Source organism: Dendrobates tinctorius, unplaced genomic scaffold (assembly GCF_039654945.1).
Source record: "Dendrobates tinctorius isolate UK_male_01 unplaced genomic scaffold, ASM3965494v1 ptg000016l, whole genome shotgun sequence".
In the NCBI taxonomy this organism is placed as follows: Eukaryota; Metazoa; Chordata; class Amphibia; order Anura; family Dendrobatidae; genus Dendrobates; species Dendrobates tinctorius.
Genome location: NW_027361684.1, coordinates 31364568 through 31391066, shown reverse-complemented (window position 1 = coordinate 31391066; position 26499 = coordinate 31364568). Strand labels below are relative to the sequence as shown.

Genomic DNA, 26499 nt, shown 5'->3' with positions numbered 1-26499 from the left:
TGTTGCTTGGGTACACGGCTAAGCTCAGAAGGGAAGAAGCGCTATGTGGTATTTGCGGTGTAAATTTGGCTGGAATAGATTGCAGACAACATTTCTCATTTGCAAAGTTCCTGAGGTACCACAACAGCAGAAACCCCCATAAGTGACCCCCACTTTGAAACTAAACCCTTTGATGAATTAATTTAGGAGCGTGTTTAGCATTTTGAACCCAGAAGTAGAAATGGGTGAATGCGACCAGTAAAATTTGGGGTCCATACCTAGCACCTACTGTTTGGGCATGTACCCCATACATGGACTTCTTGAGGATCTCTGTTACTGTTCATCCTCGGCACCCTGAACATCGGGTGTCTCCCGTGTTGTCATGCAGAAACCCCCCAGGGCTCTGATCGATTGTAAGATTATCACCACTGGTCAGAGCAGCCTGCAGTAACCTCAGATAAGGGGCATCTATTGGATGCGCTATTTCTGGCGCTTTGCCCAGAAATATAACACAGGTAAAAATGTAATTTTTTTTACCAGCTGCAAATTTTTCATCTACATCTGAGCATTGCTATTTGGCTTTTGGAGCACAGATTTTAATAAAATATTTTGCAGGCGAGATGACATTTGTCGAGTCCCTAAAGTGCCAGTGCAACAGGAACATTCTACAAAATGACCCTACTTTAGAAATTACACCTCTCAATGAATTGATCTATGGCTGGAGTGACTATTTTGGTCTCACATGTGTTTTCCTTTATAATATTCACTCCAAGCTTTTTTTCTGGAGAGTTGCAAATATAGTCTAATGCCTATACATTTTGCCCAGCTTGTGCTTCTGGTGCCCAACTTGTACTTCTGGAGCCACACACCCCATAAATTGTTAATTGGGCTCTCCCCACTACAGTAATGCCAAATATGTGGCTGCAGTTTAGGCAGATTGTGGGGCTCAGAAGGATGGGGCCTTTGGATTTGGGAGCACAGATTTCACTGGATATTGTTTGAGCAGGTGGGAGCCTTTTTTCACTTCCAGAATCTTTGTTCTGTCGGAAATGTGGAAAACCACTAAATTTCCAATGACATATGACAGAAGTGAGTGGCCACTTGTTTTGCGCGGCATAGGTTGGGGTTTTTATGGTACATAAAATTTTTTGTTCTCTTTCAGTGCATGGCTAAGATTATACTATTGTGTTCTATACTTAGCCCTTACAATGGGTTTTTTGTGTAAATCCCACAAAAATGCAATTCAGATGATATGCCAGATGAAACCACTCAATATAATGAGGAAGATGGAGACATTTTGGACTCTTTTTGGTGCCCAATTTTGCGGTATCCATCCATTTAGTTGTGCACAGAACTGTGGTCAACCACAGTTGTGTGCTAAAAAGACTTCTAAAATGAGAAACCGCAGAATAAGACCCTGTGAAGTTCAAAGTAACTCCAACTGCCTAAAAAATTATTGATTTTTCAGAGTCAGTCAAATCTCTTTTTTGACCCATTTTGCCTGAAGAAAACAAACTGCCTAATAATTTTGCACTCCTTGATACGTTGTGTCCTTAGGCTGCACCCTCCCCATTACACAAATGTACATTACCTGATATGTTTCATCCAGAATCATATAATCATGGAATGTTAGAGTTAGAAGGGACAACATCCAGGGCCATCGCAAATAACCCCCTGCTCATTGCAGGATTCACTGAACCAGTTGTCAGTCCAGCTTCTGTTTGAAGACTTCCACTGAAGGAGAATGTACCACCTATCATTGCAGCCTGTTCCACTCATTGATCACCCTCACTGTCAAAAAGTTTTTTCTAATATCTAATCTGTATCTTCTCCTTTTCAATTTGATTTAATTGCTTCTCATGTTTCCATGTGCAAATGACAATAATGATCACTCTACACTGTGACATCCCTTCAGATATTTGTAGACAGCTATTAAGTCTCCTCTTAAACTTCTTTTTTGCAGGCTAAACATTCCCAGATCCTTTAACCATTCCTCATAAGACATAGTTTGCAATCTGCTCACCATCCTGGTAGCTTTTCTCTGAACTTGCGCCAGTTTTTCAATGCCTTTTTTAAAATGTGCTGCCCAGAACTGGACACAGTATTCCAGATGAAGTCTGAATAAGGAGAAGTAGAGGGGATAATTTCTTCACGAGATTTAGACTCTATGCTTCTCTTAATACATCCCAGAACTGTGTTTGTTTGTTTTTTTTTGCTTCTGCATCACGCTGTTGACTCATATGCAGTCTGTGATCTATTAGTATACCGAAGTCTTTTTCACACATGCTATTGCTTAATTTTATTCCTCCAATTCTGTAGATGGAATTTTCATTTTTCTTGCCCAGATGAAGAATCTTGCATTTTTCCCTTTTTGAACACCATTCTATTAGTTGCTGTCCATTATTTAAGCTTATCTAGATCCTTCTGAATCCTTTCTCTGTCTTCTACAGCAGGGTTCCCCAACTCCAGTCCTCAAGGCCCACCAACAGATCATGTTTTCAGGATTTCTTTTGTATTGCACAGGTGATGCAATTATCACCTGAGCAATACTAAGGAAATCCTGAAAACATGATCTGTTGGTGGGCCTTGAGGACTGGAGTTGGGGAACCCTGTTTTACAGTGTTAGCTATTCCTCCTAGCTTTGCATTGTCTCCAAATTAGATTAGTTTACCTTAAGTTCCCTTATTTAGATCTAGATTATAAAAATGATGAACAGCACTGGGTCCATGACAAAGCCTTGGGGAACCCCAATTGAAACACATTCCAATGAGATGTGCAACCTTTTATTACCACTCTTTGAGTACGATCACTGAACCAGTTATGAATCCACCTAACCATAGTCTTATTAATTCCATACTTGGTCATTTTTTCAATAAGGATAGTATGAGATACTTTATCAAATGCTTTGCTGATGTTAAGATATACTATATCCACTGATCCACCCAGTCAGTAATTTCATCATAGAAGTAGAAGGAAATTAGATTAGTCTGGCATGACTTGTTTGCTACAAACCCATGCTGGTTCTGGGTAATTACTGTATTCTTATCCAAGTACTTACTGTATGGCATCAGGTTTCACGTCAGTGCGGTAATGAGGCAGTTACCCAAGATAGTTCAACTTAAATGTCTTCATTTTGCCAACTTACAAAAATAAACTCAAAATATTATCATCCAGCCGAATCATCCTAATCAGTCGTTGCCATGGGCGACTGCACCACATTGCATCTTGTGGGTGTGGCAATAGCTTTGTTCTCTCTGGCTCTGGTCTGTGTTCAGTCTCATACAGACAGGCATAAACGGAAGCTCCTGCTTTGCTATATGCAAAACCGACACTGTCTCACCCAGATCTTAGGCCTGTTTCACACTTCAGTTTTTTGTGTCAGTTAAAATCCACCAAAATGGCGGAAAGCGGATCCGTTGCAAAACTGATGTGAACGGATGCCACCGGACTGTTTTTTTAACGGATCCGATGAATGAAGAATTTTAAAGTAAACGTAGCCCGGGGAGGAGAGAGAGAGAGAGAGAGAGAGAGAGAGAGAGAATTTTTTCTGTCCGCCAGAAATGATTTCAGGGTTAAATTTCCGGCTGACTTCATTCCTCCGGGCATGCGCACTATAAAATGCGGATCCTGCAGCAAAAAAAAGTTGCATGGTCCGTCCGGGCATGTCGGCAGACGCAAAAAATTTGGCGGATCCGCAAAAAAATAGATCCAACGGATGGCCATCCGTCAAGATCCGCCAGTAATGCAAATCAATAGGGAAAAAAACGGATCCGCCAAAAAAAATGGCGGTATCCGTTTTTTTGCAAAACGGCGGATTTTGACTGATGGTCAAAAACGGAAGTGTGAAACAGGCCTTACCTGAAATTTTAAATGTAAATCGTGGACTTGGGCCACTTCCAAGACCTGGAATGGAGGAAGAGATCCATCCCACTACCTTTCTACAGATCTTTCCAAAAATAAAAGCCCATGTCAGGTTTTCCTAAATTTCACTAGGTAAAATAGCCTCAAGTCCCACTTACTTTTACTATGGATTGTAACCACAGCTGTGGCAGTAATTACAGTGCTCTCCAGTGGGTTCAGTATGTTTCTATGCACATCCTGGGGGGACACATAACAATCCTTGTATATGATTCCCCTCACCGCCTCGTATTAAATACATGCTGTTTAATAATTTGTTTGGTTTAAAAGTAAGGCTCACTGGTCTGTAATTTCCTCACTCCATCTTCTTTCCTTTTTTGAAGATCGGGACAACATTTGGCCTTCTCCAATCTTCTGTGACTTCTCCCATTCTCCAGAATTTTCTAAAGATTTTGACTAGTGGTTCTGCAATTTCCTCTGCTATCTCTTTCTGTACGCTAGGATGTAATTCATCAGGACCAGGAGATATGAATTAATTTAAATTAGTTAGGTGTTCCCTCGCCGTATCTCTGTTTGTGGCTAGTGTGGATTTTTTATTTCTTTGATAACCCAGGGAAAATCGGTTGATATTACATTTGCTTTCTTAGAGAACAGAGATGGAAACTAGAAATTTAAAAGTTCGGCCTTCTCAGCAAAATTTTTTATCACTTCACCCTTTTCATCATGTAAAAATGTTATAGCATCTTTGACTTTTCTTTTGCTTGTGACATACGTCCAAAATTCTTTTTTATTGCTTTTGGTCTCCCCTACAAGCCTCACTTTATTACTGGCTTTAGCTCTTCTAATGCTTCCCTGCAAACAGCATTATATTCTTCATGAGATATGTCCTCCTCTTTCCATTTGATCTACAGTTTTTCCTTTTTTGCAAGTGTTTAAGTTCTCTGTTCATCCATCTCGGTCTAGTTAAATGCTTCAAATTCTTCATTCTTTTTGGGATTGATACTGATTGTGCATTGAGAATTTTACTTAGCAATTTTTCCAATCCTTCTTGGGCATTTCTGTCCTTTAGAAGATCCAGCCATTGGACCTTTCCTATCCTCTTTTTGAGTTCATTAAAACTATCTTCAGTGTGAACAATAAAAAAGAGTCCTGGTAATGATGATATAGCCCCAACAGATCAATGATCTCAGCATCATCGAGTCTGTCTAGGATTACATGAAAAGACAGAAGGATTTTCACATGCCTACATCCACAGAAGATCTGTGGTTACTTCTCCAAGAAGTTTGATACAACCTCCCTGCCGACATCTTTCAATAACTGTGTGTAAGTGGACCTGGAAGAATTCATGCTGTTTTTAAGGCGATGATTGATTACACCAAATATTGACTTGCTTTAGATTTTTCATTTGTTAATTGGTAGAAATAAGCAATTAATACTTCTATTTATGTTTTAGAGCAGGGATGGGGAACCTCAGGCCCCAGGGCCATTTACGGCCCTCGATGACCTATTATCAGGCCCCTGAGCAGATTCTCAGGGACCGCATTCTTGGATAGGGAGCTGTATTTTGATTGCAACCAGCTCATTAATTTCTTCTTGCTCTGTTAGCACACACACACAATGTTCACTACAGAACACTGAAGATCATACAATGAAAGATTACGTCCTGACACCAGTGCCTGAGTCAGGATGTACTTTGTGGGCGGAGTTTGTACAGCCCCAGAAGGGTGGTATAAATATCCAAATGGCCCTTGGCAGAAAAAAGATTCCCCACCCCTGTTTTAGAGCATTCCTATTTCGTAGCATTTTTTTTCCGCATCTTCCTAAAAATTTTGCACAGTACTGAACATATTTTTTTGCGATTATTAATGACAATATCAAGGTTTGTCTGTGTAAAATGAAGATTCATACACTGTTAATATGGAGTGTATTGTAAGTGGTAATGGATAACACAGCATGTTTTCATACAGCACTGTGTGGAATTGTACTTTAGTGTTCCATTTTAAGTTTAGTTTCACACTAGCATTACAGGGCGCAGCGCACGGCCGCCGCTAAGCTTCGCCCCCTGCCGCGCCCCCTCCGGTCAGTTCCTCCTCTGATCGCATGATGCTGCATGCGATCAACGTACCCTATATTTAGCGTTTGATACGCTGGTCGTGCACTGGTCTGATTTTGCTGGCGCTGCGCCCTTTTGGCGCTACCCCAGCGCACAAAAATGCAACACAGTGCGTTTTTGTGCGCTGTGCGCAGCTCCAGCAAAAACAGACCAGCGCACGACCAGCGTACCCAACACTAAATATAGGGTACGCTGATCACATGCAGCGTCATGCGATCAGAGGAGGAACTGACCGGAGGGGGCGCGGCCAGGGGCAGGGCTTAGCGGCGGCCGGGTGCTGCACCCTGTAACACTAGTGTGAAACTAGTCTAACAGCTCAATAATTTGTAACCCTTTAATTAGCAGTTACCAAGGTCATTTCAATTTAACAATATCAAACGAGCAACTTACCTCCAACATTTATAGCTTCTAGTTTCTTTAAAGGAAAGATATCTAAATAGTCCACAAGAGCAGCAGTGTGTATCATGACATCAACGCCTTTAACAGCTGACAAAATCTGGTTGAAATCTGTGATATCTCCTTTAATAAAAGTAACCATGGTAGATGCTACAAATGAAATTAAAAACAGTGAAGGGATCAAAAAGAGTTCAAGGCAACAGTTATACAAAGGAATGACTGCTTTATTTTCAAATACATAAACTAAAACATGGACATTTGAGATCAATGAAATATAATAAATAGTGTTCGAAAAAATGATATTTCCCAAATTATACTTAGACTGGACATTTTAAACATAAGCAAAATGTATCAGTGTTTCATGCTGTTTGATAAATTTGGTGCATCTTCAGACTTTTTACGCCATCTATTGGTTTTCACAGTAGACAAAAATAGGGTGATCTTCAATTACAACCATCTTACCGGAAGATCACTCTATTTTTGGCTACTTTGAATGCTGCATTCACCGCAGTATAAGCACCCACCAGTGACAGTCTTCTCAGCACTGAATAATGAGCGACATGGTGAGCTCACTATATATTTTTTCTCTGTTGGTTTTCATAATTTGCTTCAATAGTTTGAACCAAATTTTTGGCCAGTTTTAACACACATTGTTGTATTTCATGGTGTGAATCCTTTCCAACTAAGCTGTGACCCGTTTGAAAAAGTGTCTAAAATATATAAAGCCGTGTTCATTTGATGAGCTTATGGTGAGTTTTTGATGTTGCAAAATTTTTGCAGAATTTTTACATAAGTTACTGTATATACTCACGTATAAGCCGAGATTTTCAGCCCATTTTTTGGGCTGAAAGTCCCCCTCTCGGCTTATACGCGAGTCATATACGCCAGGGGGTCAGCGAGGGAGGGGGAGCGTGGGTGTCAGATCATACTGACCCCCTCATGCGTGTCTCTGCAGCCCCCCTGCTTGTCCCACGGTCTCAGGCGCCTGCCTTCAGCGGTCACGTGGTACCGCTCATTAAAGTCATGAATATGTGCATATTTATGACTTTAATGAGCAGTACCACGTGACCGCTGAAGGTAGGCGCTGGAGACCGTGGGAAAACGGGGCTGCAGAGATGCACCAGGGGGGTAAGAATTTGCGATACATATTCACCTGGCCCCATTCCAATGCTGCTCGCTGCTGTCTATCATGTCCTCTGTCAGTGACGTTCAGGCAGCAGAGGGCACGATGACATGGTTAGTGCGCGCCCTCTGCCTGAACAGTCACTGACAGAGGGACCCGGCGGGCAGACAGCGGCGAGCAGCATTGGACCAGGGACAGGTGAATATCTCAACTGCCGGGGCCCTCAGTACATGTCCCCCATAGCGTGCTGGTGTCTCCGCCTGCTCAGCACACCGGCATCTGACCCCCAGGGACAAGAGGTGAGTATGTCTTTTTTTTTTTTAATAACAGCAGCAGCGGCAGCATATGGGGGATATTCTATGGAGCATCTTATGGGGGGATATTCTATGGAGCATCTTATGGGGCAGCATATGGGGGGATATTCTATGGAGCATCTTATGGGGCACCATATGGGGGTATTTTCCATGTAGCATCTTATAGGGCAGCACATGGGGGGATATTCTATGGAGCATCTTATGGGGCACCATATGGGGGATATTCTGTTGAGCATTTTATGGGGCAGCATATGGGGGGATATTCTATGGAGCATCTTATGGGGCAGCATACGAGGGGAAATTCTATGGGGCACCATATGGAGGATATTCTATGGAGCATCTAAAGGATCAGCATATGTGGGCATAATCTATGGGGCAGCACATGGGGGATATTCTATGGAGCATCTTAAGGGGCAGGATATGGGGGGGATATTCTATGGAGCATCTTATGGAGCAGCATATGGGGCATAATCTATTGAACATCTTATGGGGCCATAACCTTTATGGAGCAGCATATGGGGCATATTATTATATGAGGACATTATTAACCTTTGTGCAGCATTATATGGGGTGTATTTTGTATGGAGCATCTTATCGGGCCATCATGAACTGTATGGAGCTGTCACACCGCCTCCGCATACTCACCCGGCCTCCGCTCCCACACCGCAGCCCCCCGCCGCCCGACAGCCACAGCGGTCCCTTCTAACAGGCTCGTGGCTGATGGGGGTCTCTGCATGCAATGCACCATAGGCCGTGGCCGTGCCTCCCTCCTGTTACTTGTGCTCCAGCAATGCCCTGACCCAGAAGCACCTACGGACCAATGACAGACCTGACAGGGCCATATCAGGCCTCTCCCCCTGAGGGAGGCGCCTGATTATTGTGTTTGCTAGCACACTAGTGGGCACTGTTTCCTCGTGTGCTCTCTGCAGTCTCACAGTCCTGCCATCCATGGTCCCTGCAGTAGCCCCGCAGTCCGGTGCTCCGTGGGCCCAGCTATCTACACTCCAGTCCTGCCTCCGGTGTTCCTGCTCCACCCTGCTATCCTCATTACAGTCCTTCAGTCCTACTCCAGTCCTGCCTCCGGTGTTCCTGCTCCACCCTGCTATCCACACTTCAGTCCTTCAGTCCTACTCCAGTCCTGCCTCCAGTGTTCCTGCTCCATTCAGCTATCCACATGCCAGTCCTACAGTCCTACTCCAGTTTTGCCTCTCGTGTTCCTTCTCTGTCCTGTTGTCTATGCTCCAGTCCTGCAGCCCTACTCCAGTCTAGTCTCCAGTGATCCTGCTTTGCTGTCTACTGTTGTGAACTCACTTTCTGGTCTGCCTCTGGTTTCTGGTGAGGGCACTGTTTGTGCTGACAAAGGAATTGTGAGTTCTCTTTGCGGGGTCCCTCTGGTGGTGGCAGGAGGTAATGAAGCTGATCTAATTAACAGAGACCTGCCACCTAATAATGAGGACGACAATTGGACATCTGGAGTCTCAGACTGGATTTAAGACAGCTGACTCCCTATTCCCATGCTGGTGATTTTTTCCTGCCTCCTGTGGTCTTAGTTTCCAGCTCAGTTCCTGCCTTCTCAAGCTAAGTTGCCTTTGCTAATGTTCACATTTGATTTGATTTGGTCTATTCAGTTTTTTGTGTGGTCAGCCAGCCCCGACTGGGGCTGTGCTGAATTTCCACTCTTATGTCATTGTATGTGCCAGTTTGCTTTTTGTCCCTTATTAGATTGGCCTCTTTTTGCTCTGTTCTCAGAATATGCCAGAGTGCTGATATAGTGGGTGAAGTCTAGTGACTTCAGGGTTTTTTTTGCTATCAGAAGTGTTGGACATTTTTTGCAGGGTTTTTTGGCATGATTGCAGACAGTATCTTTCCTTTCCTGTCCTTTCTAGTTAGTGTGGGCCCCATCGTTTGCTCAGTTTATTTTCCTACCTGTGTTTATGCTTTCATCTTGTCTCACCGTCAATACATGTGTGAGGGCTGTCTATTCCTTTGGGGTCTGCTCTGGGGCAGTTTAGATTTCCCCTTTTCTTGCTTTAGGCTTATTTAGTCCCCCGGCTGTGACGAGGCATCTAGAATCATCATAGGTACGCTCCACGGCTGCTGTTAGTTGTGTGGTTAGGATCAGGTGTCTGCAATCAGTGTAGTTACCAACCTCTCTGGTTTTCTGTGTCTTAGCTCAGTTTTGTTTTCCTCCTTGGTTACCTAATCATAACAGAATCACCAGCCATACCGCAGACACTAGGGTACTCGAAAGCAGGAAAGAATTGTTAAAAAAAAAAAGAAAAAAGTGTCAGAATTTTTTTTATATGTATTTTTTCCACTTTTTCTCTGGGGCCATAGGAGGATTTTTCTCTAATGGAGATTAAGCAATTGTCTGATCGTGAGGAGCAGCTCGCTGTTGAAGTGAGGAGAATTTCCGCCTATCTCACTCAGTCACATGCTGTTGAGCCAAAGATCCCTACTCCTGATGTGTTTTCTGGGGATCAGTCTAAATTTTTTAATTTTAAGAATAATTGTAAATTATTTCTTGCCTTGAAGCCTAACTCATCGGGGAGCTCTGTGCAGCAGGTTAAAATTGTCATCTCCTTGCTGCGAGGCGATCCCCAGGATTGGGTTTTTTCTCTGACACCTGAAAATACTATTCTGACTAATGTGGATGCATTTTTTCAAGCCTTGGGGTTGTTGTATGATGAACCTAATGCTGTTGATCAAGCAGAGAAAACCCTGTTGGCATTGAACCAGGGTCAGGATTTTGCAGAGTTATACCGTCAAAAATTCCGAAAGTGGGTGGACCTTACTACATGGAATGATGGTGCATTGGCAGCTCTCTTTCAGAAGGGTTTATCAGAGACCGTAAAAGATGTTATGGTGGGATTTCCTGTTCCCTCTGGTCTGGATGATTCCATGTCATTAGCCATTCAAGTTGATCAGTGTTTACGTGAACGTAAAACTACACGAGAGGCATTGCCACCTTTTGAACAAACGTCTGAACCTATGCAATGTGATAGGGTTTTGTCTAGGGCGCAACGACAGGAGTTTAGAAGGCGTAATAAGCTGTGTTTTTTTCTGTGGAGATGCCTCTCATACTATTTCTGTCTGCCCTAAACGAGAGAAACGTTTTGCACAGACATTTGCTGTGGGCAGCGTGCAACCTAAGTTTCTTTTGGCAATTACACTGATCTGCTCCTTATCCACATTTTCTGCTAAGGCTTTTGTAGATTCAGGAGCAGCTTTGAATCTGACGGATTGGGACTTTGCTAAACGTTGTGGTTTTCCCATGATACCTCTGTGGACGCCTATTCCTTTGAGAGGTATTGATGCTTCTCCTTTGGCGGAGAATAAACCTCAGTTTTGGACCCAGGTGATAATGCGAGTTGCCCCAGACCACCAAGAAAATTGTAAATTTTTGGTGCTGCACAATTTGCATGATACTATTGTTCTGGGTTTTCCCTGGTTGCAAACTCATAATCCAGTTTTGGATTGGAAATCTGTGTCTGTGGTGAGTTGGGGTTGTCAGTGTGTTCTTAGGGACACTCCTGTTTTCTCCAAGTCTCCTCAGTCTCATGATATTCCTGATCATTTGGCTGATTTTTCTGATGTATTTAGTGAGAGTAAGTCTGCATCTTTGCCTCCTCATAGGAGTTATGACTGTGCATTTGAGTTGATGCCTGGGTGTAAATTTCCCAAGGGTCGACTTTTCAACTTATCAGTACCCGAACATGATGCTATGCGATCCTATATTAAGGAGTCGTTGGAGAAGGGTCATATTAGACCAACCTCTTCACCCTTAGGTGCTGGTTTTTTTTTTGTGGCCAAGAAAGATGGTTCATTTAGGCCATGTATTGATTATCGTTCCCTTAACAAGATGACGGTTAAATATCAGTACCCATTACCCCTGATGTCTGATTTATTCTCCAGAGTCAAAAGTGCCTGCTGGTTTACTAAGATTGACCTCAGGGGGGCGTATAATCTTATTCGCATCAAGCACGGGGATGAATGGAAGACGGCGTTTAATACTCTGGAGGGACATTTTGAGTACCCGGTGATGCCTTTTGGGCTCACTAATGCCCCTTCTGTCTTCCAGTCCTTTATGAATGATATTTTCCGGGACTTTGTGGATAAGTTTTTGATCATCTATCTGGATGATATTTTGATCTTTTCCAGTGATTGGGATTCTCATGTGGAACATGTCCGGACTGTGTTCCGAATTTTGAGGGAGAATTCCCTGTTTGTTAAGGGATCGAAATGCCTCTTTGGTGTACAGAGGATTTCATTTTTGGGATTTATTTTGTCTCCGTCGACTATTGAAATGGACCCGGCCAAGGTACAGGCCATTTATGATTGGATTCAGCCCACTTCTTTGAAGGCTCTCCAGAAGTTTTTGGGTTTTGCTAATTTCTATCATAAATTTATAGGTAATTTTTCTGGTATTGTCAAACCACTGACTGATCTGACCAAGAAGGCCGCTGATGTGCTGAATTGGTCTCCAGAGGCTGTCTCAGCATTTCAGGAGCTTAAGCGGAGATTCACTTCTGCTCCGGTTTTACGGCAACCTGATGTCTCACTTCCATTTCAGGTGGAGGTAGATGCTTCTGAGATTGGTGCAGGAGCTGTTTTGTCCCAAAAAGATCCTGTGACTTCTAAGATGAATCCCTGTGCCTTCTTTTCTTGAAGGTTCTCCCCATCTGAACGTAACTATGACATGGGGAATCGGGAATTGTTGGCCATGAAATGGGCATTTGAAGAGTGGAGACATTGGTTGGAGGGAGCTAGACATCAAGTTGTGGTCCTCACCGACCACAAGAATTTGATTTATCTGGAGTCAGCCAAACACTTGAATCCTAGACAGGCTAGGTGGGGCTTGTTTTTCACGCGTATTAATTTTGTGGTCTCTTTTCTTCTGGGCACTAAGAATGTTAAGGCAGACGCCCTTTCTAGGAGTTTCTTTGCTGATTCTATTATTGTGACCGAGCCTACTACCATCCTAGGTGTGGGGGTAGTTCTTTCTGCCATTTCGCCCGATTTGAGAAGTGCCCTGGAGGAATTTCAGGAGGATACACCTGAGCGTTGTCCTATGGGAAAATTGTATGTTCCTGATCAGTGGAGGAAGAGAGTGATGTCTGAAGTTCATTGCTCTGCATTGGCTGGTCATCCAGGTATTTTTGGTACCAGAGATTTGGTGAGTCGGTCTTTTTGGTGGCCTGCCTTATCTCGTGATGTCAGGAATTTTGTGCAGTCCTGTGGGACTTGTTCTCGGTCTAAACCCTGTTCTCGTTCTAGTGGGTTGTTGATGCTCCTGCCAGTGCCCAAGAGGCCATGGACCCATATCTCAATGGATTTTATTTCTGATCTTCCTGTCTCTCAGAGAATGACTGTTATCTGGGTGATTTGTGATAGATTTTCGAAGATGGTCCATCTTGTACCACTCCCAAAGGTGCCATCTTCGTCAGAGTTGGTGCCCTTGTTTTTACAACAGGTGGTTCGGTTGCATGGGATTCCTGAGAACATTGTGTCAGACAGAGGAGTCCAGTTTGTTTCCAGATTCTGGAAGCCTTTTGTTCCAATCTGGGAATTCAGTTATCTTTCTCCTCTGCATTTCATCCTCTGACCAATGGGCAGACTGAAAGAACAAACCAGACTTTGGAGTCCTATTTGAGATGTTTTATATCTGCTGATCATGATGACTGGGTCTCATTTTTGCCCTTGGCCGAATTCACGCTAAACAATAGAGCTAGTTCTGCCACTTTGATGTCGCCCTTTTTCTGTAACTTTGGGTTTCATCCTCGATTTTCTTCAGGGCAAGTGGAATCTTCGGCCTTCCCTTGTTTGGACACTGTGGTAGAGAGAATGCAGCAGATTTGGGACCAAGTGGTGGATAAGTTGTCACTCTCTCAGGAAAAGGCCCAGCGGTTTTCCAATCGGCATAGGACCATTGGTCCCCGGTTTAAAGTGGGTGATATGGTTTGGTTGTCATCCAAGAATATTTCTATGAAGGTTGCGTCTCCAAAATTCAAGCCAAGATTTATTGGACCTTATAAGATTTTGGAGATTCTTAATCCTGTTTCTTTTCGATTGGCTCTTCCAGTTACGTTTAAGATCCATAACGTATTTCACAAATCGCTGTTGAAGAGGTTTGTTGAGCCAGTAGTTCCTATGGTGGCACCTCCTGACCCTGTATTGGTTAAAGGCAATGTGGAATATGAGGTAGAGAAAATATTGGATTCTCGTTTGGTTAGACGGAGACTCCAGTATTTGGTCAAATGGAAGGGTTATGGCCAGGAGGATAATTCTTGGGTCTCTGCCTCTGACATTCATGCCAATAGATTGGTTCGGGCTTTTCACCGGGCCCATTCTGATTGGCCTGGTGGTGTGGATGAGGGTTCGGTGACCCCTCCTCAAGGGGGGGGTACTGTTGTGAACTAATTTTCTGGTCTGCCTCTGGTTTCTGGTGAGGGAACTTTTTGTGCTGACAGAGGAATTGTGAGTTCTCTTTCTGGGCTCCCTCTGGTGGTGGCAGGAGGTAATGAAGCTGATCTAATTAACAGAGACCTGCCACCTGATAATGAGGACGACAAATGGACATCTGGAGTCTCAGACTGGATTTAAGACAGCCGACTCCCTATTCCCATGCTGGTGATTTTTTCCTGCCTCCTGAGGTCTTAGTTTCCAGCTCAGTTCCTGCCCTCTCAAGCTAAGTTGCCTTTGCTAATGTTCACATTTAGTTTGGTTTGGTCTATTCAGTTTTTTTGTGTGGTCAGCCAGCCCCGGCTGGGGCTGTGCTGAATTTCCACTCTTATGTCACTGTATGTGCCAGTTTGCTTTTTGTCCCTTATTAGATTGGCCTCTTTTTGCTCTGATCTCAGAATATGCCAGAGTGCTGATATAGTGGGTGAAGTCTAGTGACTTCAGGGTTTTTTTTACTATCAGAAGTGTTGGACATTTTTTGCAGGGTTTTTTGGCGTGATTGCAGACAGTTTCTTTCCTTTCCTGTCCTTTCTAGTTAGTGTGGGCCCCATCGTTTGCTCAGCCTATTTTCCTACCTGTGTTTGTGCTTGTCTCACCGTCAATACATGTGTGAGGGCTGTCTATTCCATTGGGGTCTGCTCTGGGGCAGTTTAGATTTCCCCTTTTCTTGCTTTAGGCTTATTTAGTCCCCCGGCTGTGACGAGGCATCTAGAATCATCAAAGGTATGCTCCACGGCTGCTGTTAGTTGTGTGGTTAGGATCAGGTGTCTGCAAACCGCGTAGTTACCAACCTCTCTGGTTTTCTGTGACTTAGCTTGATTTTGTTTTCGTCCTCGGTGACCCAATCATAACAGTCTATGCTTCAGTCCCGCACTCCTACTCCAGTCCGTCCTGAGCCGCCCCTCTCGGTACTGGCTATCGTGGTACCTGAACCCCAGGGCCTGCTCTAACGATCCCTGTATAGGAGTCGGCTCCACCTGGCAGCTCACCCGGGGCCCCTCATTGCCACAGTCCAGAGGGTCCACTCCTGGAGATTTGTCTCCTGACCAGCCGTGATAACAGCACAATCAGGCCTCCCCCCGTGTCTACAGCTCTCCCGGCGCCCTGCCTCGCCAAGCCGCCGCGGTTTACTGGTGATCCCAAACTCTGCAGGGGGTTCTTAAATCAGTGTAGCCTCCATTTTGAATGGTTGCCTCAGCAATATCTCTCTGACCGGGCCAAAGTGGCCTTTATTATGTCCCATCTGGAGGGAGAGGCCCTGTCCTGGCTGAATGCTCTCTGGGAACGTGACGATCCCGTTGTCTCGAATCTTCCGGTCTTCTTGCATACTTTTTGCAGGGTTTTCGATGAGCCGGGTCGGTTAGCCTCTCTCACTGAGTCTCTTTTTAACCTACATCAGGGTTCTCTCATGGTCGGGCATTACGCGATCTGCTTTCGCATTCTCGCCTCTGAGCTCGGCTGGAACAACGCGGCTTTGGTAGGGACATTCTGGCGTGGCCTTTCGAGCAGAATAAAGGATGAACTCGCGGGTTGGGATAACCTGACCACCTTGGAGGACCTTATCTCGCTGGCCACCCACATTGACCTATGCTTCCAGGAGCATGCCCGGGAGTCAGCGAGAGACAGGAGGTCCACCAGTCCAGCGTCCTTTTCCATCCGGTCTGTCAGTCCCCGTCCTGCCGGGTCCTCGTCTCCCACCTCGGTCGAATCCATGCAGGTAGATCGCCTCAAGTTGGCCGAGTTGCGTCGGAGAGAGAGGTGGGCACAAGGTCTATGCCTCTATTGCGGAGGCTCGTCACACTTTGTCCGTACCTGTCCTGAGAAACAGGGAAACTCCTCCACCTAGGTCAGGTAAGAGAGGCCTCCCTAGGTGCTAATGATTCCTCTCAACCTCTTACTATATCTGTTATTTTGATTTCAGGGGAGAAACGTGGGTCTGAGGTGGCCTATGTGGATTCGGGCTCGGCAGGTAACTTCATCCAGCGTGAAGAGGTGGACAAATACCAGATTCCCGTGGTTACCCTATGTAATCTTCACCTAATTGCCGCAGTGGATGGCAAACCGCTACAGGAGACCATCACCTTGGTCACTGAGGAAGTGGAGTTGCAAGTCGGAGCCTTACATCGAGAGAAGATAGCCTTTTACGTTCTGCCCAAGCTCTCCCATGCGATTCTACTCGGTCTTCCATGGTTAAGGACTCATCAGCCTGTCCTCGACTGGTCTTCACGGGAGATACTCCGCTGGGGGAACCCGTGCCAAGCTTGCTGTCTGACTCCTGTCCATCTAGCGGACGCTCCTCGGCCACCCCCAGACCTTCTGGACCTTCCTTCAGCCTACAGTTCCTACGCTGATGTCTTTGATAAGAAGGAAGCACAGGTTCTTCCACACCGGCCTTTTGACTGCCCAATTGAACTAGTCCCCGGTTCAACCCCCCCAAGGGGCAGAATCTACTCCCTGTCTAAAGCAGAGACTGTAGTCATGTCCGAGTACGTCCGGGAGAACCTCGCCAAAGGCTTTATACAGAAGTCCTCCTCGCCCGTGAGAGGTGGGTTTTTCTTCGTCAAGGAAAAGGACGGATCTCTACGGCTGTGCATTGACTATAGGGGCTTGAACGAGATTACCATCAAGAACAGGTACCCTCTTCCACTCATTCCGGAGCTGTTTGACCGCCTGAGAGGGGCTCGGGTCTTCTCCAAGCTAGACCTCAGGGGAGCCTATAATCTGGTCCGTATCCACGCAGGTAACGAGTGGAAGACGGCTTTCAACACTTGAGACGGCCATTAAGAGTGCCTGCTCATGCCCTTTTGTCTCTGCAATGCTCCTGCGGTGTTTCAAGAGTCCGTCAACGAGATCTTCTGGGACCTCTTGTACTCCTGTGTGGTCGTGTACTTGGACGACATCCTCGTCTTCTCTCCGGATCTCTCGTCCCACAGAAAGAGTGTCCATCTGGTGTTACAGCGTCTTCGGGAGAATCACCTGTATGCTAAGATAGAGAAATGTCTTTTTGAACAGACCTCTCTGCCGTTTCTGGGATACATTATCTCCGATGCTGGATTAAGGATGGATCCCGAGAAGCTGACTGCCATTCTCAAATGGCCTCGCCCCGTCAGAGTATGGGCGATACAACGGTTTCTCAGATTCGCCAATTATTACCGGCAATTCATCTCTCACTTTTCCGCAATAACCAGACCTATTTCTGCTCTCACCCGTAAAGGGACTACTCCCAATGATTGGACTCCTGAGGCGGAGGAGGCCTTTCAGACCCTAAAACGTGCTTTCTCCACGGCCCCGGTGCTGCATCGTCCCGAGAGCAACCGACCGTTTGTAATCGAAGTGGACGTTTCCTCGACAGGTGCCGGGGCAGTATTGTCCCAGAGATCCACCACCGGTCCTCTACACCCCTGTGGCTTCTTCTCTAAGGCCTTCTCTCCATCCGAGTGTAACTACTCGATCGGTGACCGGGAACTCCTGGCCATAAAGTTGGCCTTAGAAGAATGGCGTCATCTCCTGGAGGGGGCTGTCAATCCCTTTGTAATCTTCTCGGATCACAAGAATCTGGCCTATCTTCAGTCTGCCCAGAGACTCAACCCTCGTCAGGCCAGATGGTCCTTATTTTTTGCCCGATTTGACTTCGAGCTCCGTTTTCGCTCCGGCAACAAGAATAACAAAGCTGACGCTCTGTCCAGGGTCTTCCAGCCACAAGAAACAGTGGAGGAACCTTCGCATATCATTGACCCCACTAGAATCATCACAGTGGCTCCAGTGCACTGGCTTCCTCCACCTCCTGGCAAGACTCTTGTGCCCAAAAACCTCAAGCTAAAGGTCCTTCTATGGGGGCACTCCTTCAGACTGGCCAGCCATGCCGGAACTAAGAAGACCCTTGCCCTTATCACGCGTCACTACTGATGGCCCACGCTTCACCAAGATGTGCTCGATTTTGTGGCCTCTTGTTCCTCCTGTGCAAAAAACAAAGTGCCACGACGACCTCCGTCCGGCTTGTTGCTTCCGTTGCCCGTCCCTGCGGTTCCTTGGAAAAACATTGCCATGGATTTCATCACCGACTTACCCCGTTCTTCTGGCTGTACAGTCATCTTGGTGGTGGTGGATCATTTCTCCAAGATGGCCAATTCGTCCCTCTGCCCGGTCTCCCCTCGGCTCCTGAGTTGGCCAAAGTTTTCATCCATCAGATCTTCAGACTCCATGGACTACCTCAACGCATTGTGTCAGACCGAGGGGTTCAGTTCACCTCCAAGTTCTGGCGGGCATTTTGTAAGCTCATGAACGTTTCCCTTGACTTCTCCTCTGCCTACCATCCACAGTCCAATGGGCAGGTGGAGCGTACCAACCAGACGTTCACTGGGTACCTATGTCATTTCTCCGACGCCCACCAGAACGACTGGGTTGACTTTCTCCCCTGGGCAGAGTTCGCCTATAACAACCATGCTGGCGAGTCCTCAGCCAAGTCTCTGTTTTTCATTGTGTTTGGCAGACATCCTGGTGTTCCCCTTCCGATAACCCCTGCCTCCGAGGTTCCCACGGCCAACGCCTTGTCTTCTGAATTTTCCAAGATCTGGGCTGAGACCAACACGTCACTCAAGAGGGCCGCTGATCGGATGAAGAATTATACCGACAAGAAGAGATTGGATTCCCCACCGTATCGTGTCGGGGACAAAGTCTGGCTCTCGCCCAAATTTATCTGGTTGAAACTGCCTTCTTACATGTTGGGTCCACACTACATCGGTCCGTTTGAAATTCTTGGACGTATCAACGAAGTCGCCTACAAATTGAGGTTGCCTGCTTCGCTCCGGGTCCCGAACACCTTCCACGTCTCTCTCCTGAAACCTGTGGTACTGAATCGCATCCATTCCGTGTCTGATCCTGGTTCTCAGCCGGTTGGTGCCGATGATGTCTTTGAGGTGGAGGACATCATCGCCATGAAGAAGGTTAGAGGTAGGACTCTTTTTCTTATTGACTGGAAGGGCTTTGGTCCTGAGGAGAGATCCTGGGAACCTTGGGAGAATATCAGTTCTCCCCGTATCCTCAAGAGATTTTTTGCTAATCTCAGGGGAGGGCGGCTTAGGGGAGGGGGTACTGTCAAGCCTCCTCCGCATACTCACCTGGCCTCTGCTCCCACGCCGCAGCCCCCCATCGCCCGACAGCCATGGCGGTCCCTTCTGACAGGCTTGCGGCCGACGGGGTCTCTGCATGCAATGCGCATGCGCCATAGGCCGCGGCCGCGCCTCCCTCCTGTTACTTCTGCTCCGGCAATGCCCTGACCCGGAAGCACCTACGGACCAATGGCAGACCTGACAGGGCCATATCAGGCCACTCCCCCCTGAGGGAGGCGCCTTATCATTGTGTTTGCTAGCACACTGGGCCCTGTTTCCTCATGTGCTCTCTGCAGTCTCGCAGTCCTGCCGTCCGTGGTCCCTGCAGTAGCCCCGCAGTTCGGTGCTCCGTGGGCCCAGCTATCTACACTGCAGTCCTGCCTCCGGTGTTCCTGCTCCATTCAGCTATCCACACACCAGTCCTTCAGTCCTACTCCAGTCCTACCTCCGGTGTTCCTGCTCCATCCTGCTATCCACACTCCAGTCCTACAGTCCTACTCCAGTCCTGCCTCCCGTGTTCCTGCTCCGTCCTGTTGTCTATGCTCCAGTCCTGCAGTCCTACTCCGGTCTAGTCTCCAGTGATCCCACTCTGTTGTCTACGCTTCAGTCCCGCACTCCTACTCCAGTCCGTCCTGAGCCACCCCACTCGGTACCGGCTATCGTGGTACCCGAACCCCTGGGCCTGCTCCTAACGATCCCTGTATAGGGGTCGGCTCCACCTGGCAGCTAGCCCGGGGCCCCTCAGTGCCACGGTCCAGAGGGTCCACTCCTGGAGATTTGTCTCCTGACCAGCCGTGGTAACAGGAGCATTATATGGGGCTCCTGATTCAATATGGATATTCAAAAACATTTAACCTACTGATGTCTCAATTAATTTTACATTTATTGGCATCTATTTTTATTTTTCAAATTTACCAGTAGCTGCTGCATTTTCCACCCTAGGCTTATAAGCGAGTCAATAAGTTTTCCCAGTTTTTTGTGGCAAAATTAAGGGGTCGGCTTATACACGACTATACACGGTCGGTTACTTGCATTTTTTTACAAGTGTTTTTATCATGTTTTTGACACTGCATTTTTTGTCTCTTCTTGGTATGTTATGCTTTAAATGAAGCTGCTTTGCTTTTGATACTTCTTGGGATTTAGCTTTGACAAAACATTATTAGTATAGTCATGTGTGGATTACTTGCGTGTTAAGTACGTTTCCACAGCGTAAATGCACCATTAAATATGTGCTTCTACTTGAGGATTTTCCACATCTAATACAATTCTTTGAGGAATTTCTGCACATAAAACTCAGGGTACTTGCAATATTTCAAGCACGCACCGCAGGTCAGCTTCCGCAGCGTAAAAAATATCACAGTGGGCAGGAGATTTCTATGCATCCCATCATGTTTGCTGGAACTGTAAGACGCTACAGTGAAAATATGCAACTCACCAAAATCTCATGGTGGGAACATAATCTAATAGATTTTAAGTATGACAGGATCTATTTGGTGCACATGGGTCACCCTCCCAGGGCTGTGGGGTACTCGGTACCGGGCCGGTGTCAGCGGGATGTGTCACAGCAGCAGTGACCCGGTCCGTGGCCCTGGGCGCCCAAGTAATGGGGGAATTGAAATGGTGGAATGTAGTTGATTAAATGAATAGTTCGTGACGCCACCTGTGGTGTTCGGTAAGTGAGATGTTAAGCCGACGCTGCATGCAGTTCCTCTGGGACTGGTGTTGTGTTGCAGCCAAGATGGTGAAGCTCCCCACAGGTGGAACTGTAGTCCCAGGGCAGTGTAGATGCGGGTACCCAGATGTAGTGGTACCGGGTGTGTTGGCTCAGGAATAAATGGAAGACACCAGGGCTTGTAGCTCCAAAGCTTTACTCGCAGTCTTTATTACACACAGGTGCCTGCCTCCATGCTGTGTCCTCCGGTCAGGGACTCAGTCAACCTCCAGGTCAGATGGAATGCTCCCTTCCAACACTCTGCCAACATGTGCTTTTCTGAACGTCTCCTCTTATAGCGCCTTTGGTGTGAAGTACTCCTAGTACTGAGTTACACTGGAGTTCCTCCTGACAGATGTTCCCAAGAACAATACTTGTACGGCAGACAGCTGTAGCCTGCTTCGAGGACTCCTTACTCCTAAGTCCTGGCTCACTATCCAAGTTGCTGTTGTGCCCCCAAGTCTTAGATGGGAGTAGTGCATTTACAGCCCACTACTCCACCGGTGTCTGCTGTAGGACCATTAGTATCCATACAACCTCGGGGACCGGGCCCCGGCCTTGCGCTTAGAACTTCTAGGCTGGGTTCTATTCTAACCCACGTCCTCTGTTCTCTTTTACTCCTCACGTTCTGTGCTAATCCTTTCCTTCTATGGAAAGTCAAGCTTCAGTCATGTTGCTCTCTCATTCTCTCTTTCCCATGCCAGCAGACCCAGATCACTGGGATCTGCTGCAGCACTTCCATCCATCTATCCCTCTCTCTAGGGATCTTCCTCTCTCTAGCTCCTCAATCAACTACTGACTGACCTAAACTCTTCCCGCTCTTTGAAATGTAATCTAACTCCACCCACCTCCCAGCACGTTTCATGTTCCAAGCAGGGAGCCACCAAAGGTGCTCTGCTACACTCCAAGCAGGGAGCCGCAATGTGGCTTTGCTGAATTACTGTGTTGTGTGGGATGCAAGTGTTGGAGCATGGTCAGGAGCCTCCAACTTACCTGGATGGTGGGATACCACACCTCAGTCGGAGGTGCAGTACCTCTGTGGCAACTGAATCCTCAGGGGCGCCACACACATTAAAGTTGTTGTTCGGTCAAAACATATGCCTGCAGTTACTCTGTGTGACTGCAGACTTATGAATCACTCCAGCGAACGCTCTGTGTTCTGCAGGGATTCGCTGGTTTCAGACAAGGACCGGAGGATATGTATGAGTTATACATACTCCCGGCCAATGGGTGCGGCCTTGCTCTCCATACACTTGTATGGAGTGAGGCGGCACCCTCTATTCAGTCACACCTATTAGACGGCCACATCACTAGATGGAGCCCGGTCTCAGCTCAATACAAGTGTATGGAGCGAGGCTGTGCCTGCTGGCCGGAGGTATGTATAACACATACATACCCTCCGGTCCCCGGTCTGAAACCGGTAAATCCCCGCAGCGCACAATGTATGCACTGGAGGGTTTTATTACTCTGCAGTCACACAGAGTGACAGCAAACTTTAAGCCAGAATGGGTGTATTTTGCTTAGAAAATGTCTCTCATTGATAAAACAAGTTTTGTCATTATTGACATTGTATAGTATCAAAGACTTGCCTTACAATTTGCAGGAGATTGATATCCTTTTGTCTTTTAGTCTTGAGTAGTAATTTATTTTATTTACCTGTTCCTAGATGTTTTATAGCTTCATTTTCATTGAGATCAAAAACTTTAACCTCCTTCACATAATCTTCCTTGAGCACAAGTTTTACAATCCATTCTCCAATAAAGCCGCATCCACCTGTGATCAGATACACCAGATCCTTCGCCATACTGAACAGAGTTTACGAACTATGGAATATATTAAAATGGTAAATTTATACAATATGAAATTAAAGATCTAAAGATAATAAAACATGAATAATCACTAGTGATGAGCGAGTGTGCTCGTTACTCAAGTTTTCCGAGCATGCTAGGGTGTCCTCCAAGTATCTTGGCCTGCTCTTAGATTATGTTTGTGTCTCTGCAGCTGCGTGATTTGCAGCTGCTAGACAACTTGAATAAATGTGGGGATTTCCTAACAAACAGGATGTCATGTTCACGCCTTGGCTGATTGGCATGAGCCAGGGGTTGTGGCCCCACTGTGCCACAAACCAGACTACCCTGGAAGGGGCGTGACTACGACAGCTACCGTGGTCTTCACTGGAGCCTCTGATGGTGAGGTCAGGCTTGTGCGGCAGGTAGCTGCTGGGTGCCACTCCAGGGTGGTGTCTGGCTGTGGCTGCTGATCCCACTCGGGAACAGGACACCTGGACAGGTGCGAGTGACAAGCAGGCTGAGACACAGGGCAGGCGGGCACGGCTTGAGACACAGGGCAGGCGGGCACGGCTTGAGACACAGGGCAGGCGGGCACGGCTTGAGACACAGGGCAGGTGGGCATGGCTTGAGACACAGGGCAGGCAGGCACGGCTTGAGACACAGGGCCGGCGGGCACGGTTTGAGACACAGGGCAGGCCGGCACGGCTTGGGAAGGAACAGGCAGGTGCCTGTTCACACAGCAGATGTAGGTAATGGTATAGGCAGGAGGGAGTGGAGTGTGTTGGAACAGGTTAGGAACTGAGCCGCAGGAGTGCGGAGTAGGCGGAGCCTGCAAGAGTGTGGAGTAGGCAGAGCATGAAAGAGTGTGGAGTAAGCGGAGCCTGCAAGAGTGTGGAGTAGGCGGAGCCTGCAAGAGTGTGGAGTAGGCGGAGCCTGCAAGAGTGCGGAGTAGGCGGAGCGTGCAAGAGTGCGGGGTAGGCAGAGCCTGTAAGAGTGCGGAGTAGGCGGAGCCTGCAAGAGTGCAGAGTAGGCAGAGCCTGCAAGAGTGCAAGGTGGGTGGAGCCTGCAAGAGTGCAAGGTAGGCGGAGCCTGCAAAAGTGCAAGGCAGAGTGCAAGGTAGGCGGAGCCTGCAAGAGCGCAAGGTAGGTGGAGCCTGCAAGAGTGCAAGGTAGGCGGAGCCTGCAAGAGCACAAGGTAGATGGAGCCTGCAAGAGTGCAAGGTAAGACAGGGAGGACACAGGGAAAGACACAGCAGGGAAAGGAACCACAGACAAGGAGACTGACAGACAGTGGTAAGGCAGAGTTCAGACAGGGAAACAGTATGAGACAATGTACAGGGACCAAAGGATACAGGAACCAGGATATTCAGCCTCCTGGAGGGCTAGCAGAGAAGTACCAGGCAAACACTCAGACAAGGCTAGGACAAGACAGGGACCAGGATATAAGCCTCCTGGCGGGCACTCAGAGTGTACAAGAAAAGCTACAAGTAAGGCCTCTCAAGGAAGGCAAGATAAAGGACAGGGCCTGGCTTCCTCAGTAGCAAGGCGCTAACTGAGTAGAGACATTGCACAGGCAAGGGTTAGTGGGTGTGGTGACTAGAGTTGAGCGACTTTTGGTTTTTTAGGGTCGAGTTTTGTTTCATGAAACCCGACTTTTCCAAAAGTCGGGTCAAGCAAAATCGGCCGACTATAGGGAAAAGTCGGGGGTCCGACCGAAACACGAAACCCAATGTAAGTCAATGGGGAATTAAAGTCGGCAGTGAGAGGATGACAGGAAACACACCTACAGTGCCCATTTGAATGCCAAAAGCATCAATTCTTATTACTTAAGCTTGTCAACCTTAATTTACTTCATAATACTAGTTACGCACTGAAAAATGGGGGTCATTTGGCTACAGTTGTGGGGGGGTAGGGCTGGCTCCAGGTTTTCGTGGGCCGAGGGCCAAAGAGCACCCCTTTAACACATACCACAACTCATGATGCTCCGATACGGCAGAGAAATAGCAGTATAGTACAATGAAAAATACTTCACTTCTTACATCTCATGACTGATATCCATTTTAAATTCTCCAATACCTCCAAAAACGGACAGTATATAACTCCATACAGTATTATGGCCAGCGCTTAGTGCGCTATACAGAGTAATGAGGCCCATATATTTCTCCATATGGAATCATTGATCCCATATAATGTTTCAAACCGTATATGATGAGCTCCACATAATGCTATAGTATATGTTGGTCCCAATGGATGAAGCTCCACTGTCTTATGGGCCCAAATAATGCTCCATATATAATGGGCCCCATTTCTACTGCTCTAGTTTATAAAGGGCCCTGTAAATGCTGCTCCAGTGTCTGATGTCCACCTTTGGAATGCTCCAGTGTATGGTGGGCCCCATATATCATTCACCAGAGTATAGTGCTCCCCAAAAATTGCTGTCCCAAACTTGAAAACAATTACATAAGTCTCCTTGCTAGGGAATCCCAGCACTACTCTGAACTCCTTGTCGTCCCCATCTTCCATCTCACTGCACTTGGCTGTTTAGGCCCTCCCACCGGCAGAGACACTTTTGCGTACTATGCGGTGCCCTGTGCCAGTGCCATCGCCCATAAGTATGCCCCCCCACCTGCTTAAGGAACCTGCACTTTCATCTGCACCTTCCTCTTTGTCACCGTGTAAGGTGGTATAGTATGTGGGAAGGGGAACCTGAGTTTCCTCTGGGTCAGATTCTGGCAGTGTAGAGTGCGAGGGGAATGTAGTGGTCTGGGTCAATGTACAAGCAGCATCATCCAGCAGTGACTGGGCCTCAGTGCACTTGTGGCGTCCCCAAGATTACGGTCGCCACTGTGGCATTACCTTCCTCCTAAGGAGTGTGTTGTCAAGCTTGGGAGCAACGAAGGATCTCTCTAGCAGTGAAACCAACACACAACACATTTCCCACTCCAGGCTAGCAGGGAGACCTCTGAACCTGACTGCTGAGGAGCTACTCTCTGTGGTCGAGAGGAGGTAAGTTAGGGCACTCTGTGCAGGGAAGGGAAAGTGTGTGGATGTGAGAAGGGGAGCTGGAGGATGAGCAGAGTTAAGGCTCACTCCTAGCTGGAGCGCATGGTCCCGATTCCGGTCTCCGAGTTTGTAGGGACACTGATGTTCCTGCAGCAGAAACAGGGGTAAGTAGCAGCTATAAATGCTCTGTACCCAACTAAGGCTCGGAGGCCCCAGCATCGACGTGTGGGAGCCAGAAGGAAAAGGCTACAGCTGTCTGCCATACAAGTAAAGTCTGAGGAACATCTGTTAGACAGGAGGCGCTTCAGTGAACCACGGTCCTGTGAGTGCTTCCCCCACAAGCGCTAGAAAGGAGGCGTTCAGGAAGGTACATGTTGGCGGAGTGTTGGAAGGGAGCTTTCCATTTTGGTCCCGGAGGTTGGCTGAGGTCCTGACCCGGAGGACACAGCACGGAGGCAGGCATCTGTGTAACCTGCAGACTGTGAGTAAAGCTTTGGAACTGCACGCTCTGGTGTCCTACAGTTATTCCAGCACCACTACATCTGGGTACCAGCACCTACACCGCCTGTGCCTTTCCCCCATCACTACAGCTACACTTCCCTGGGACTCCAGCTCCACCTGTGGGGAGCTTCAGCTTCACCAT

General features: G+C 47.2%; 1 protein-coding gene across 1 annotated transcript in view; it reads right to left on the bottom strand.

Annotated features, from left to right (window-relative positions):
- LOC141078083 (3 beta-hydroxysteroid dehydrogenase type 7-like) overlaps positions 1-22883 on the bottom strand; it is an 84866-nt gene extending 61983 nt beyond the window's left edge. Inside the window, exons 1-2 of the mRNA XM_073564915.1 lie at positions 22721-22883; positions 6341-6496 (exon numbers count right to left, since the gene is read on the bottom strand). Coding sequence (XP_073421016.1) covers positions 6341-6496; positions 22721-22868 — 304 coding nt within the window. The 5' untranslated portion in view covers positions 22869-22883. The remainder of the gene's footprint in view (positions 1-6340; positions 6497-22720) is intronic.
- Positions 22884-26499: the final 3616 nt, after the last annotated feature.